Source organism: Trachemys scripta, chromosome 1 (assembly GCF_013100865.1).
Source record: "Trachemys scripta elegans isolate TJP31775 chromosome 1, CAS_Tse_1.0, whole genome shotgun sequence".
NCBI classification, from domain to species: Eukaryota; Metazoa; Chordata; order Testudines; family Emydidae; genus Trachemys; species Trachemys scripta.
In genome coordinates, this window is record NC_048298.1 from 185,855,436 (window position 1) to 185,873,164 (window position 17,729).

General features: G+C 41.3%; 1 protein-coding gene across 8 annotated transcripts in view; it reads left to right on the forward strand.

The window, feature by feature from the left end:
- The window catches only part of ITSN1 (intersectin 1), a 209,200-nt gene that overhangs the window by 67,226 nt on the left and 124,245 nt on the right, over positions 1 to 17,729 (forward strand). For 6 of the 8 annotated variants that reach the window (XR_004643381.1, XM_034752221.1, XM_034752212.1 and 3 more), the window contains 4 exons: positions 665 to 844; positions 1,574 to 1,667; positions 7,273 to 7,373; positions 8,676 to 8,739. Coding sequence is in view for 7 of the 8 variants with exons in the window: in XM_034752221.1 (XP_034608112.1) it covers positions 665 to 844; positions 1,574 to 1,667; positions 7,273 to 7,373; positions 8,676 to 8,739 (439 nt within the window). In the remaining variant the exon portion in view is untranslated. The remainder of the gene's footprint in view (positions 1 to 664; positions 845 to 1,573; positions 1,668 to 7,272; positions 7,374 to 8,675; positions 8,740 to 17,729) is intronic. The other 2 variants (XM_034752246.1, XM_034752254.1) reach the window with 2 other exon arrangements.

The following is a 17,729-nucleotide window of genomic DNA, read 5'->3' on the forward strand; positions in this document are numbered from 1 at the left end:
GGGAACCCTTTGTCACTCTGGGTTTCCACCCCCCACTGGAAAAGCACCAGGTTAAAGATGGATTCCAGTTCAGGTGACATGATCACATGTCACTGCAAAACTTCATTACCCACTTGCTAGCACACACACATACAGGAAGACTCACAGGTAAAAACACAGCCATCTGCAGACAATGGTCCTGGTTAATGGGAGTCATCAAGATTCCAAACCACCATTAATAGCCCACACTTTGCATAGTTACAGTAGGCCCTCAGAGTCATATTTTATATTTCTAGTTTCAGATACAAGAGTGGTACATTTATACAAGTAGGATGATCACATCCAGTAGATTATAAGCTTTGTAATGATACTTTACAAGAGACCTTTTGCATGAAGCATATTCCAGTTATCATATTTTTATAAAACCATATAGACTGCAACATCACACCTATAATATACATACACTATGAAATATTATGCCCTGCTCCCTAAACCATTTCATGTTGCCATCACTATCTGAGAGCTTGGTAACCCTGGGATTTTTTAAAGTCTTTATCTTCACCTCAGCCTGCTGTCTAGTTCTAGGTTTATTGTTGTATAACTCTGCAGTCTGCAAACTCCTTAAATTCATTTCTGATACAAATGATTCTAAATTAGAAAAATGTCTACTTTTTCTTGTATGCAGGTATTGGGGGCATTGTCAGCATGCCATCTCTTACAGCTGTAGCCCCAGTACCAATGGCGTCCATTCCAGTAGTAGGAATGTCTCCACCTTTAGTATCTTCTGTTCCTACAGCAGCAGTGCCTCCCCTGGCTAATGGAGCTCCTGCTGTTATACAACCTCTGCCTGCTTTTGCTCATCCTGGTATGCTGCATACTGACACTATATATTTACTTTTTTTCTGTTAACAAATTGTTGAGCAATTTTCTTTGTATCCAAAAAGCGAGAATATGGTATTAGTAACTTATTATTTAAAATAATTGCTTTATTTAGGGAATACACTTAAATTGGGTTAATTCAAATAGGATTAAAAGTTTTAAACCTTAAACAAAAAACTTAAACCTTCAGTAGAAGATATCTAGATTTATTATATTTTAAAACTACTTAGATGTTTTGGATATTTCTATACACAAACCAACAATCACCATGAATGAAACGTTAGCACTCTAGTAAAAGTACAATAAAATTAGCTTGCCCATCATCCAGAATTGATACCTACACATTGGTGCTCCTTACCTATTTGTAACCATTAAGATAATACTGTTCTTTGGATTATTTTCAAAGTACCAGAATATACAGTGTGCCAATTTTCATTTTATAAAGTAAGCTGCTCTTTAATGTATCAACCAGATTTATATAAAGAATGCAAATTCAGGAAGTCATGAAGGTGATGTGTGTTCTATTTTTTGTGGGGCAGAGGAGAGGTTGCTAATTTATTTTTGTATTGGGAACATTACCTAAAAAAACTCCAAACTGATTTTAAAATCATAATACTTGTTTTGTGGGGTTAGCAGTTAGTTGTCTATCCTTGTGAATTGTACAGATATGTTTCAAATTTTCTTTTCAGAATTAACATTATTCTTACTATTACAGCCACATTGCCAAAGAGTTCTTCGTTTAGTAGATCTGGACCTGGGTCACAGTTAAACGCTAAACTGCAAAAGGCACAATCATTTGATGTGGCTAGGTAAGTAAGTGTAGAGTGTCTGTGCATGTGTGAAATATGCTGTAGCAGGCAGTACTGCCCGAGACTCTAATAGATTAATACCATTCTTCATTAAACTTCACTTCTGTAATTAAGAAAATCAAGACTTGTCAAGTTATTACTTCAGAGATTTAATAGAATATCTTCTTTAAATGTGAAATACCAGATTAGTTACAAACCATTGAAATAGAGCATTTAACTGTTTTTTAAAAGTTTCAAATCACATTACAACATGAGGCTTTTGAGTGTGTACAGAAAAGTTTGCTTCCTTTCATATCACAAGGCCCCTCCTTTTGTGCTGCAGAAAGATAACACATTTTTCTTAGAAAATAAAGAGAAGTAGTTTCAGAAGTAAAATATTAAAATGTGGGAACTGTGGGAGTGGTGTCCAGAGACTAACTCTTCCTTGTAAGTTTTTCCTTATATGTAAGAATTTATTAAAAGACTGGTCCAAGGAGACATAAAATATTGACTTAGAGAACTTCAAAGAGGAAGGGGAGTTAATAGTTGCAATATAGTGTTGAGGACTAAACAGTTGCTCAAATTCCTGTGGATTTCAGGGAAGAAAATAATTGCTTCTTCACATGCCATTTTTAAGTGTTTTAAATTTTGTTTGGCTTTTAATCTTAGCTCTCCAGGTAAATTGTCCTTGGAAATTTCTTGTGTCACAGTATGAGATGCTAAATGTCACTATTACTTTGTCTGTAAATGAGATTAAAAATGCCTGCAACTCAAACCTTTGTTTGTCTCAGAGTATTGTTGGGAGCACAGTGGAAGCAGTATGCTCTAATCCCCACACGGGGAGGGGAGTGTACCCCTTCCACCAGTGTGAAGTAACAGTTATTAGCTCCATAGGGACTGACATCTAGGACTCTTTAGGTAAAAGAACTGGATATTCCTTAAGACAGCTATCACAGTTATAAGGCAAACTTCACCTCTGACTCTCTGGTCTTCTAGAGCTGGGTGAGATATGGTTTTCCTTTCCTGTAAAACCTTTGAGATTTCAAAAATTTTCCTGTTACATATTGGGATGAACCTGAGACATTTTGAAGTTTTGAGGTGGAAGAGAATAGGAGAGTGGGCAGACTATTCAGGGATTGATTTCTCTAAATATCTCCTGTTGGAGCTGTTCCACTGTATATGAAAAGTATTCACTGGATCAGAGAGACACTAACTTTATAGTCCAGCGAATAGTACAGTCACTTGGGATGTGGGAGACCCAGGCTAAAGTCCGTGCTCTGAGTCAGACAGAATGCCCTAACCGTCATGCTATTAGCTATTCTGTGGTGATTAGTCTCTCTCATTTTGATCAGAAATTCCATCATTTAAACAGGAATGGTCCCACAAAGTTTTGGTTTTGATGAATTGGCATTTTCTGATGAGAAAACATTTTTAGTAGGGCTGTCAATTAATTGCAGTTAATTTGTTTTGAATTAATTGGAGTTAACTCAATTAAAAAATTGTGATCGCAGTTTTAATCACACCATTAAAGAATACCAATTTAAATTTATTTTAAATATTTTGGATGTTTTTCTACATTTTCAAATACACTGATTTCAATTACAACACAATACAAAGTGTACAGTGTTCACTTTATATTATATTTATTTGCACTATAAAATATGATAAACAAAAGAGTATTTTTCAATTCACTTTATACAAGTACTGTAGTGCAGTCTCTTTATCACGAAAGTGCAATTTACAAATGTAGGTTTTTTTTTTTCCCCCTGTTACATTGTTTTGGTTTTGAGTGCAGTTATGTAAAACTTTAGCACCTACAAGTCTATACTGCTGATGACGGGTTCTGCTCGATAACGATTCAAAGCAGTGCAGACTGATGCATGTTCATTTTTCATCATCTAAGTCAGATGCCACCAGGTTAATTTTCTTTTTTGGTGGTTCAGGTTCTGTAGTTTTCCAAATCAGAGTGTTGCTCTTTTAAGACTTCTGAAAGCATGTTCCACGCCTTGTCCCTCTCAGATTTTAGAAGGCACTTCAGATTTCTGAAACCTTGGGTCAAGTGTTATAGCTCTTTTTAGAAATCTTATATTGGTACCTTCTTTGCATTTTTTCAAATCTGCAATGAAAGTGTTCTTATATTGAACATATGCTGAGTTGTCATCCAAGACTGCCATAACACGAAATATATGGCAGAATGCAGATAAAACCACAGAGCAGGAGACCTATAATTCTCCCCCGAGGAGTTCAGTCACAAATTTAATTAACACATTATTTTTTTAATGATAGCCATCAGTATGGAAGCATGTCCTCTGGAATGGTGGTAAAAGCATGAGAGAACATACGAATGTTTAGCATATAAACATGGCATGTAAACACTTTGCAATGCCAGCTGCAAAAGTGCCATGCGAATGCCTGTTCTCACTTTCAGGTGACATTGTAAATAAGAAGCAGGCAGCAATATCTCCCATAAATGTAAACAAACTTGTTTATCTTAACAATTGGCTGAACAAGAAGTAGGACTGAATGGACTTGTAGGCGCTAAAGTTTTACATTGTTTTATTTTTGAATGCAGTTTAAAAAAAATATATACATTTGTAAGGTGTAAATATTTGTAAACAAAAAATATAAAGTGACTACTGTATACTTTGTATTCCATGTTGTAGTTGAAATCAATATATTTGAAAATGTAGAAAAGATCCAAAAATATTTAAATAAAATGGTATTCTGTTATTGTTTAACTGTGCAATTAAAACTGCGATTAATCATGATTAATTTTTTTAATCGTTTGACAGCCCTAACTTTTAGAGTTCTAGCACGAGCCCCACTACCCTGAATCTGTTGACCTGTGCTGCAGTTCTTGTTCCCACCATTGGCTCCAAAATGCAGTGTAGACATACCTTCTCAGTCTTGAGCTCTGGGCTGCTGTTCCCTGTGATCAGTCATGATTATCTCAGCAGGCCTGACTTCTCTTCAGTGCCTGCAGTTCTGTTCTCTCTGGGAACAGACACCGTGCTTTAAGAAGGCGCTCTATCCACTCATTACCAAAGTATTACTTGGAACCAAAATGTTTTAGAGAACAGATCTTAAAACAATAAACTAATCTCTACACATTGCTGCCTCTCTAAAGCTTAACATTGCAGGTAGCAGGAAAGGTCCGTTTTCTTCAGACTCCCTCCATAGATCTGTTCTCTGTGTCAGCCTGTCCCCCCTTGACACCTCTTCACAGTTGACAGCTCCTCCATTCCTCTCTTTTTGACTGTTCAGTGTTTGTTTGGAGGATACTTGTCTAGATCCATTGTGACAGGTTTTAGAGTGGTAGCCGTGTTAGTCTGTATCAGCAAAAAGAATGAGGAGTATTTGTGGCACCTTAGAGACTAACAAATTTATTTGGGCATAAGCTTTCGTGGGCTAAAACCTACTTCATCAGATGCACACAGTGGAAAATACAGTAGGAAGACACACACACACACACACACACACACACACACACACACACACACAACATGAAAAAATGGGGGTTGCCATACCAATTCTAACTAGACTAATCAATTAAGGTGGGCTATTATCAATAGGAGGGAAAAAAAACTTTTGTAGGACTGTAAGCTTACAGACAGCCCCCAACCTGAAGCAAATACCAGCAACCACACAACAAAAACGCTAACCCAGGAACCTATCCTTGCAACAAAGCCCGTTGCCAACTCTGTCCTATTCAAGGTACACCATCATAGGACCTAACCACATCAGCCACATCATCAGGGGCTCGTTCACCTGCACATCTACCAATGCGATATATGCCAGCATGCACTAGCAGTGCCCCTCTGCCATGTACATGGGCCAAACTGGACAGTCTCTATGCAAAAGAATAAATGGACACAAATCAGACGTCAAGAATTTTATAACATTCAAAAACCAGTTAGAGAACACTTCAGCCTCCCTGGACACTCAATTACAGACCTAAAAGTCGCAATTTTTCAACGAAAAACTTCAAAAACAGACTCCAACGAGAAACTGCAGAACTGGAATTAATTTTCAAACTGGACACCATTAAATTAGGCTTGAATAAAGACTGGGAGTGGATGGGTCATTACACAAACTAAAAACTATTTCTCCATGCTAATTCCCCCCGTACTGTTACTCACACCTTCTTGTCAGCTGTTTGAAATGGGCCATCCTGATTATCACTACAAACGTTTTTCTTTCTCCTGCTGATAATAGCCCACCTTAATTGATTAGTCTCGTTAGAGTTGTATGGCAACCCCCATTTTTTCATGTGTATGTATTTATATAATAATCCTACTGTATTTTCCACTCCATGCATCTGATGAAGTGGGTTTTAGCCCACGAAAGCTTATACCCAAATAAATTTGTTAGTCTCTAAAGTGCCACAAGTACTCCTCGTTCTTTTTGTAGATCCATTGTGTTGCTTTCCACATTGTTTTTCCCAGAGCCCCTTATTAAGCTACATCAATACAGGAAAGTCTTATAACTTGTTATACAATAACTTCACTGACCAGTTCACATGCACTGTTCATAAAACTATTATATCTTAGTATTCTTAGATTATTATATAGCAGCTCCATATCTTTCACCACAACCATCCAATACTGGGGAATAAACAGGAAGAGATTGCGGGGGACAAATGCACACAAATATGGTGGCTTTTCAGCGATCAATATTTTAAAAATCTTTTAAATTCACCTTTCATCACTTAAATTAAGACATTAATATGTTGTATTCCAGTGCAAAATGTAGAGGTGCTTTTTTTAAGATTAAAAGGAGCTTACAAGTTTAACAACTTCAATTTAAAATAAATATATAGTTGGGGGGGGGGGGAATAAGGGATGCAGACTGGCTGAGGCAATGTTAGAATGGAAAATAAGAATCACTACCAGTTTAGTGGTTTCAGTTCTTTTCAGGTCAGTAGGGAAAGTCGTTTCTATGCAATCTGTTCAGTGGCCTATTGGTCTCAGTCCAATTTTTACTGTGTCCTAGTGTCCTGGCATGTTTTGGCAGTCTTAATAGAGGACCAAGGGTTAAATGGGGCTGTAGACTGAACTAACATTTCATTCCTATACCTGCTTTCTCCAGTTCTTAGTATTGAGACACATTGGCAGGCTAGCATCACGAAACTGTCTCTGCAAATAGCTGACCTATTTAAAATACTTGTATTTACTGTTAGCTCTGTTTGTTTCTTTTCAGCTCTGTTTGTTTTTCCTAATCAGCCTCTGGTTGGTTGGTTGCTAGGCTGGAAAGACAGCTGGTTAAGGTTAGCATAAGATGAGATGCTGTTTCTACCAACTACATGGAGGGTTTCCAAGCCTACAACTGAACAAAGATTTTGCATATCTTGAGTCTTCCAAAGCACATAGATTATTTACTTCTCTACCTTTCCGAAAAAGCAAAGCTATCTATGACAAGGATGAATATTTGACCTAATTTGGGATAAGAAACATGCTTTTAAAATGCTGAACTGGCTGGGTCACTGTTCTCAATCACAACTTCAGTAGTGTGTCATATTTTTGAAGTAAGAGTTGGGAAAAATTGTTGAAAGAACAAATTCAGATGTCCTCCTGTAGCTTGAAACATTTAAGCGTAATTGAGTTTTTTTTCTCTCTCCCAATTCCAGTGTGCCTCCTGTAGCAGAATGGGCTGTTCCTCAGTCTTCAAGACTGAAATATAGGCAGCTGTTCAATAGCCATGACAAAATGATGAGTGGACACTTAACAGGTATTAGAACAATTTTTATATATTTTTTTTTATTTTTTGCTTCCATTTGATTGATTGATCTTTGACAATTATATGTCTGTTCATGTGGTGCTTAAATTATGGAAGGCGAGTGACAGCTGAGTTCCCATAGTGAAATGCGAGGGAAAAAATGCTTATTTTCTATATTGTTTTCCATCCACACTTTGATTACAATTGAGAGCAAACATATGATCATTTGTGAGTGGTTGCTACTTAGGGCTTGTCTACACAGGGAAGTTAGATTGAATTTATGGCACGCTAGCTACTCTGCACTAACTCCCCAAGTGGACCCTCTTACTGCATTAAAAGAGCCTGCATGAGAACACATTTAGTATGCAGTCAGAGGCTCTTAGTAAAATGGGCAACGGTTGGGGAAGGGAGTTCCAAAGCCACCTAATGCCCCTGGTACAGGATTATGAGAGGTACTGGGCACCTGCAAATTCCATTAACTTCTTGCTAACTTTTTTCCTCTCCTCACTCCTGCTTTCACACTGATTTATTGTAAAGGTGGTCCCTTCTAGCCTTAAACTCTAACTCTGACTCTGAGATCCACGCCCCAGAACTTACTTTCATTTTCTTTTTGAAACTTATCCTGCTGGTGTAGTTGCACAGGGCTCCTGATCCCCATTGACCACCCAAAAAGAAAAGGCCTTTTACAATTGTGGGATTCTTCTTGTCCTCCGTACTCCTTGTTGACAACCTACCAAGCGGGTGAAGAGGCCTGTTGGGTGAAAGTGCTGAGAAGTGATGAACACTTTCACCTGGCTGGCAGGCTGGCAACAAGGAGCTTTCTCTTCAGACCACACACACAGTTGCCTCTGCCTAAGAGAGAACCCACCCCAAATGAGGGGAGGCACTGAGCATGTACAGGAATCCTCCCTCACCCCTATGTCATCCCAAGAGCTTATTGTGAGGTATGAAATTGGTTGTGGCAAACAGTGACTCATGCGAAGGACATGGGTGGCTGGATCAAGCTTTGTGTGCCCCTTTCATGAGGGACATTTTCCCCATCATGATAGAAAACTGCCTGTGCAGTGGGAAAGGGTACGTCAAATGTGGGATTACTAACCTGAGCAGCATTCCTTAATCTTAGATATTCTTTTAAAATAACTTCCCTCTTGTACACGGTGACCATTTGTTCTGAGTAGTAGTAGTATGTTCAGCTTTAACACATAGGGACTGATATTTTCCAGGTCAGCCCCTCAAAACTGAGTTCTGCTCCGGAATAATGTTTGCTGATTTTTTGTTTTTGTTTGTTTCTTAACCCTTGTTCTAATTTGTTAGGTCCACAAGCAAGAACTATCCTTATGCAATCAAGTTTACCACAGGCTCAGTTGGCTACAATATGGTAAAGATAGTTCCTTTAATTTTTCTCAAATCAGAAAAATACTTATCACTCTGGATTATACCCTTTCTGCTAACTTGTTAAATTTTTCTGTCTTTTTCTTTACACAAGATATACACTAAAAACTGCATACTTGTACACATTAACATTACTATTTAATAATGCAAAAAACAGGAGTACTTGTGGCACCTTAGAGATTAACAAATTTATGTGAGCATAAGCTTTCGTGGGCTACAGCCCACTTCTTCGGATGCATAGAATGGAACATATATTGAGGAGATATATATATAGATAGATAGATAGATAGATAGATAGATATATATATATATATATATACACACACACATACAGAGAGCATGAAAAGGAGGGAGTTGTCTTACCAATTCTGAGAGGCCAATTAAGTAAGAGGAAAAAAAACTTTTGAAGTGATAATCAAGATAGGCAACTCCCACCTTTTCATGCTCTCTGTATGTGTATATATATATCTCCTCAATATATGTTCCATTCTGTGCATCCGAAGAAGTGGGCTGTAGCCCACAAAAGCTTATGCTCAAATAAATTTGTTAGTCTCTAAGGTGCCACAAGTACTCCTGTTCTTTTTGCGGATACAGACTAACACGGCTGCTACTCTGAAACCTATTTAATAATGGGCATTATCAGAGGAATTAGATTAGTTGCCATGGCATTTTTCTAATGTCAGCTAATTCTTATAAAATGTAAAAAAAGGTTCATAAAAGGAACTCTTCAAGTTTATTTTACATTAGATACCTATAGTATTCCTCACCTTCTGTATGGGTTGAAAACATACCTAGCATTTTTACTTGATTTTGTTTTTTAGTTGTTCCTAAAAAAGCCACTTTGTTTCTCTTACCTGTAGTGAAATTATACCCTGGTATGCAATACAAAAAAGTATTTTTTATTTTAAATGTGTAATAAAGAAAACCGTAGCCTGTAAAATTGCCCTTTATCACTAGTTGTGTCCTGGCAGAAGCATTAACTCATTGAGTTTCTCCTCTTTGATGTGCTTTAAAGGAGTGTCCTTTTTTTTGTTTTTTCCTTAGCATTCTTATCTGTCAAAGTAGATTGCCTTCTATTAACATAACCAACCAGGTCCCTCATTTCTCCTTCAGCCTGAGTAAACTCTTGTACCTTGCTGTGTAACTGCATAGTGGCTTTAGTATTTATTTATTTATTTTTTTGCCTTTTTACTACTCTCCTGGTATTTTGGTTCCTGATTGTTCAGGGTCACCTTCTGTGATGTTTGAAATGGCCTCCATGCCACTTTTGTGTATTTTAACTGATTAATTGTTCTGTGCTGGCTATTTTTAATTAACTTCCTCTCTTCTTAAATCTCTGCTTGACATTCAGTGTCTCACTACAGTACTACCACATGATTTCCCCTGTGCTAGGATGCCAACTATATTGTCACTGTTACATAGTGGCTCTGCAATACTTGCTTTCTAAGCCAAATCCTACATGTTATTCAGGACCTACAGTAGCCTCTTCTCTTTTGTTTCCTAACAAAGTTGCTATAAGAAGCAATGGCAACCCAGTAATCCAGAAGATCACTAGCTGTGACTGGGGTCCCAGTGAGGGCCAGCGGAGGTCACTCAATTAGGGTGAACTGCAAAGAATGGGGTACATAATCCCCAAAGCTGGTGGATATTTTCAATGCTTAGATTTACCAAGCCAGCATAAAACAGCTTCTTTATTACTTCACTGGTTGCCCAGAAACCAACACCACAGTTCCCTTGAAATAACCCAGCCTCAGGTCTCAATCCAGGTACCCAAGTCAAATATGATGAAGATTTCTGAAACATCTTATTTCATCATATAAAAGAAAAGGTTCTACCAATTCCAAAGGATCGGACACATTACCTCCCAGGTTATTGAATATTCCAGATCTTACCCAAATACATGCTTACAGCCAATTCTTATTAATTAAACTAAAATTTATTAGAAAAGAGAGAGAATACAGTTAAAAGATCAATACACATATAGACATGAGTTCAATTCTTGAGGTTCAGATACATAGCAGAGATGGTGAGCTTTGTAGTTGCAAAGAGTTCTTTTAGAATTTTAGTCCATAGGTTATAGTCCAATGTCCAATATCACATTCAGGGAGTGGCAGCTTAACTGGGATCTCAATCTGGCAACTCAAAGTTCCTGACATCTCAGATCTGCTTAAGCTTCATCAGGGGATCAGGACCCAGTGGTCTTTTATACAGTTTCGCTTGACCATACAGTCCTGGGTAAACAATAGGCTTTTGATGTAACCTCCTGTTTCCTAAGCACCAGCAGTAATTAGTTACACAAATTAACATAGGGCAATTTATCCATTAGGCGGTCTATTACAAACTTCAAAGAGACAGAATGTCATTGTCTATATTTCACCCAAGATTCATCTAAATGTTAATATTCCCCTTTTAACCTCTGAATTAATAGTTATAGTGACAGACAGGAACTGTCTGTTTACATGACTATCATCTAAAATACACACAATTAGTATCACCTCTAATTCTTTAACAATACAGGTTTGTATTTCAAAGTTCTAGCCTATCTAGCCTTGAATGGCCTTAATTACCATTTTTAACATGTCTCTACAGGCTAACCCTGGGTTAGTTAGCCTGCAAGATGCTTAACTCTTTCCGGCCATGTGTTACACTCATTATAAGATTCATTGCAAGTATATAACAGTGGTAGCAACAGTGGTTGACATAATTATACACCTCTACCCCAATATAACGTGACCCGATATAACACGAATTCGGCTATAACGCGGTAAAGCTGTGCTCCGGGGGGGGGGCTGCACACTCCGATGGATCAAAGCAAGTTCGATATAACGCGGTTTCATCTATAATGCAGTAAGATTTTTTTTTGGCTCCCGAGGACAGCGTTATATCGGGGTAGAGGTGTACTTTAATCAGACAATGTCACACTAGCCAAAGATGTAATACTTGCTGCCAGGGCTTGAAGTGTGTGGATGGCTGGAGGTGGATGGAGGAGGGGAACAGTTGACACATTTGAGAAGTTCCAAACATAACTTGTAGCTCTTCTTTGAGTGATGTCCCTATGGGTGCTCCACTGTAGGTGCGGCAGTGCCTCCTGCGCCTTGGATCAGAGATCTTCATCAGCAGTGCCCGTCGGACCACAGGTGCATCTCCCCATCTCACGCCGTGAATGGGATGTGTATATATAGCGTTGTATGGTCTGACTGCCCCCCAGTTCCCTCTCTACTCCCTTTGGTCTGGGACAGAATCCGCAGCAAAGCCTGCTTCTCCTTTTGATCTCTGAGAGAGTGCCTTACCTGTTAATTTTAGTATAGTTTAGTAGTTAGTTCTTACTTTCTCATCCTCTCCCTATTAAAAATAAATAAATATTTTTTTTTTTTGTCCTCTTACTCTCCAGTAGCTTACCCTTCATAGCTCTTACCCTTCAGAGCTTAGGTTTTCGTTTTGCAGCTTCCCGCCATTCCCGACTGAGAAGCTTTTCTCATCACCCTTATCTCTAGATCTCATGGGTTTAAGAGGTGCGTTTCCTGCTGGAACACCTTCCTGGTAACTGATGGTCACCCACAGTGTATTTGCTGCGTGGGACAGGGACGCATGGCAATGAGTACACTTTTTTGGTACAACTGACTGCCAGGGCTAGAAAATGTAGGACATTCAGCTGCGACTTCTCATGGAGAAATCATTGCGTCCAGCATCAGACCCTGGCCTGGACGTTTCACCTGTGCAGCTCTAACGCTCCACTTGGTTGTCCACTGACCCTCATTTGCCCTGTCCTTCTAAAAGAAAATCTTCTCTTTCCCACACATGGGAAGAAACAGGCTCTCCCATGATCTTCTGAGGCACCACCCACCAGAAAGTCATCCCCTGCAAGGTCAGTTCCCTCACATCCTCGGAGAGGGGACATAGCTCCACGGACCGTCCAAGTACCTGGAGCTAAGCAAAGGTCTAAAGACCCCAAGAGGGCAGACCTACAGCTGCTGGCACCATCTCTTGGCACTGGTATCAACTGCCCTAACCAGACCAACTTTGGGCACCACAGCATGGACAAAACCACCAGCGCCAAGGTCCATTTTAGCACTGAGCAAGTCTTCAACTCCATCTGGTGTCTAGTCAAGAGAATGCACCTCTCCCTCAGGCACTGACCCATGTGCTGGTGTTGATGATGCTCCTCCCCAGGAGTTCAGAAACCCCAAGGACCTGCTTGTATCTTATCTTCTTGAGTCACCACTACTCAGACACAATCTCCCTCCACTTCCATCCTCCTCTCCAGAATCTCAGCATTATTCCCTTTCCCCTCTGAGGATGGCACCGCCCTTCCCCAGCATTGCAGAGGAGGAGGAGTACTTTGTCCCACTCTCATACTTGGGACAGGCACAAGATGCATCTTCTACATGTCTTCACTATCCACAGCCGGACCAGAGCCCTGCTATGGACCGCAATGGATTTAACACCTCATGCCGCTCCCTCCATATTGGCCATACAGGATCCTTGGGCCATAAACAGGGCACAGTTCGGAAAGCCTCCCATAGAGCAAAGCCAGAGGCCTACACTTTCACCATCTCCATCGGTCTCTTGACCACAAGACTGAACCTCTCCCCATAGCAGACAAGGAGGAAGACCAAGAGGAGGAAGTTTCACCACCACTCCACTTCTCCTCTTCTTCGCCCAATGAGGCTATCATGCCTCCACCCCCTACTGCAGCTAATGACTTTAAAAGCTTTCAGGAGTTGTTTCACAGGATTGCAGACTCCCTCTAGATTTCTTTGGAGGAAGTGAAAGAACAGCAGCATAAACTCCTCGACATCCTGCGTGCATCCTCATCCTCCAAAGTAGACCTTCCTGTCAGTGAGGCCCTTCTCGACCCCACCAAGGTGCTCTGCAGACCCCAGTGTCTATCCCACCAACCTGCAAGTGGGCAGACAAAAAATATTACATTTTTGCAAATGACATGGAATCTCTTTTCTCACTCCATTCCAAATTACTTCATTGTCAACGCCGTACACAAAACGGGATGCCAATACCAACCTCAATCCACTGCTCATGACAGACTGGAAGCAATTGGAACTACACCTCTACCCCGATATAACGCAACCTGATAAAACATGAATTCGGATATAACGCGGTAAAGCAGCGATCCGGGAGGGCGGGGATGCGCAGTCTGGCGGATCAAAGCAAGTTTGATATAATGCGGTTTCACCTATAACGCAGTAAGATATTTTTTTTTGGCTCCTGAGGACAACATTATATCGGGGTAGAGGTGTATATGGACGCACGGCTTATTTATCTGCTATGCTCCAATTCCGGATATCCAACTACAAGGCTCTCATGGCCAAATACAACTATCTCAACTATTCCAAAATACAGGAACTCTGCTAAGACCTTCCTGATGACAAAAAAGAGCAACTCCAGGCACTTGTATCCGAAGGATACCTCTTAGCCTGTATGGCTTTACAAGCCCCCTTGGACTCCATGGATACCACTGCCCATTCTATCATGACTGCCGTAGTCATGAGACGGGCATCATAGCCACACCTCTCTGGCCTTCCTAAGGAGGTATAAACCATTGTCAAGGACCTACCCTTTGAGGGCCCCAAATTATTTGCGGAGTGTATGGATGAGTCCCTACACTCCCTTAAGGATTCTTAAGCAACTCTCTGCTCTCTTGACATTTACTCACCAGCACCAATGAGACACCTGGGGAAATACCAACTTCCTCCATGATCCCGACCACAGCAATACACCCCCCAACAACCGTGCGATACTCAACACTGTTGACAGAAGCCCCCTACCAAGCACAGACATGTGACTTCTCAAGGGCTACCTCTCACATACCTTTGGCCAAATAATTTTGAAGGTGTGTTCGAGGCCCTGAGAAGCCTTCCTCTATTCCAGTCAAAACAATCATCTTCAACATCCCACCAGTTTGGCAATCTTCTATCCCCTTTCTTTCCATCATGGCAGCAACTTACCTCAGACAAGTGGGTTTTAGGGATAATCAAGAAAGCATACTTCATTCCTTTCCTATCTCTTCCCTCCCTGCCCCCCCTTCCCGTCCCTCTTCAGAGATCCTTCTCACGAACCCCTTCTACAAGAAGAAATAAATCATCTTCTGCAACTGGGAGCCATAGAGCCGGTCCCATCCCAGCACAGAGGGAAGGGTTTTTATTTCCATTATTTTCTGATCCAAAAGAAATCTGGCGGGTGGAGCCAATCCTAGACCTTCGAAACCTAAATGAGTTAGTCAAACTGCAGTGCTTCAAGATGGTTATCTGTTCTACCATTATCCCGGCACTTGAACAGGGAGACTGCTTCTTGTTCCTCAACCTCAAGATTCATACTTTCACATCACAATATACCCTGCCCACACCCACTTTCTCAGATTCATCCTGAGCACTGATCACTAGGGCTCCGTGTCTGTCACGGAAGTTACTGGTTCCGTGACTTTCCATGACCTCCATGACTTCTGCAGTGGCCAGTGTGGCTAACCCCAGGGCCACTCAAGTAGCTGGCTCTGGGACCAGCTGCTCAGGTGACCCTAGGGATAGCCACACAGGCTGCTGCTCGGCTGGCCCCTGGCAGTGGTCCTGGGGTGGCCGGAATAGCCACGGTTTGCTAGCCCTGGCAGCGGTGCTGCTGGCCCCAGGCACGCCCCAGCAGCAGCATCTCCTCCGTCACGCGCCACCTCACACTCCCCAAGATTTAGTTACAGGTATTTTTAGTAAAAGTCATGGACAGGTCACAGGCCATGAATTTTTTTTATTGCCTGTGACCTGTCCATGACTTTTACTAAAAATACCTGTGACTAAATCATAGTCTTACTGATCACTAGCAATACAAAGTACTGCTCTTCAAACCCTTGACAGCCCCTTGTGTGTTCTCCAAAGTCCTTGCGGTAGTGGCTGTCTACCTACACAAAGAAGGCGTTGTCGTCTTTCCATACTTAGATGACTGCCTCCTCAAAACCCCATCCAGAACAGATGCTCTTCACAATGTCGGAGTGACAATGGACCTTTTCTCGAGCTTCGGGCTTTGCATAAACCTGGAGAAATCTACACTAACATTGGTGCAACACCTGGAGTTTATTGAGGCACAGTTGGATGCCATACAAGCCAGTGCCTTCCTCCCAGCTCTCAGATTTTCAGTTATAGTCAATCTTGTATTCACGGTGAGAACCTGTCCCCAGATCTCAGCCAGGGCATGTCGCCAACTACTTGGCCACATGGCAGCAGCTGCCTTCATGGTAAAGCATGCACATGTTATGTCTCCAGGCATAGCTACATAGTCTATGTACCTCACAAACGCATCCTTCACAAACTCCTATCTATACCTATGAAGGTCAAGGACTAACTAGTTTGGTGGACACAGATCAAAAACGTTTGTGTCGGGGTCCCTTTCCTTTAACCAGCACCGTCCATGATTCTAACAACCGACTCCTTAATTGATTGGGGAGCACACCTTCACATTCACACAGTGCAGGACAGATGGTCCTTAACCGAATCTACCCTACACATCAACGTCCTAGAGTTATGAGCAGTCTGCAATAACCTGCTGATGTTTTTTCCCACTGATAGTGTGATGTGCTATCAGAGTCATGACTAACAATATGGCCTGAATGTTCTACATCAACAGGCAAGGTTGAGTGAGATCTCACTCTACTCTCAGAGGCACTGAAATTATGGAACTGGTGTATCCAACACTGTATCGCCATCTTAGCTGTATATCTCCCTGGACACCAGAACACCACTGCAGGCTCACTGAGCAGGAGATTCTCCCACAATCACACATGAGAACAAGATACGGGAGTCCTTCAGCACATCCTCAACGGCTGGGGATTACCCTCCATAGGCCTCTTGGCCACACTGGCAAATTCCCACTGCCCTTAGTTTTGTTCAAGAGTGGGTCGAGGATGCGGATTCCTGGAACATGCCTTCCTTATCACATGGGATACACTGGTACTCTGCCTTCCTTCCCTTCCCCCTTCTGTTCAGAGTACTCCACAAGAACCAAGGGGACAGAGCCAGAGTCATGCATATAGCTCCAACATGGCCACCCCAGATCTGGTATACTTACCTCATTTGCATGACAGTATGCCCTCCAACCACTATCTGTCCAACTCCGTGACTTCTTTTACAGGATGAGGGTTGCATCCTCCATCCCAATCCACAGCTACTCCACCTGAACACATGGCTCCTCCATGGTGCTGGGATTCAGAAATAACCTCTTTGGAAGCAGTTAAATGTATTTTCGAACAGCAGGCGTGATATAACTAGAGGCACTTACCTCCACAAATGGACTAGAATCCAATCCTGGTGCGCCTCCCATCAGGTTAAGGCACTAAGCACTCCATTACCACTTATCTTGGACTATGTTTTATACCTTTAAAAGATTTGCGTTGTCCATGAGCTCCATACGTATGTATTTGGCAGCCATCACAACCTTTCACTGCAAGATAGATAGCCACTCCATCTTCACCCACCCGCTCATTAAACGATTCCTGAAGGGCCTCCAAAATCTTTACCCTCACGTATGGGATCCAACCCCGGCCTGGGACTCTTGTCACTAGACCTCCATTCGAACCAATGGCAACTTGCTTCTATGTTCAGTTATCATACAAGAACAGTATTTTTTGTTATCACCTCTGCCGGTGGATTGGTGAAATTGGAGCACTTATGGCATACCCACCATACATGATTTTTCATAAAGACAAGGTTACGCTATGCCCACATACAAAATTTTTACCTGAGGTACCATCCACTTTCCATCTAAACCAACCTATCCACCTTCCCTGCTTCTTTCCAATGACACAAGCAACCAACAGGAGGCAACATTTTACATCCTGGACATCAGATGAGCATTAGCTTTCTATCTGGACAGAACTAAACCTTTCAGGAAATCACCACGCTTATTCCTCCCAATGGCCAAAAGATCGAAAGGTGCAGTCATTTCAAAGCAATGCCTTTCCAAGTGGATTTCACAGTGTAT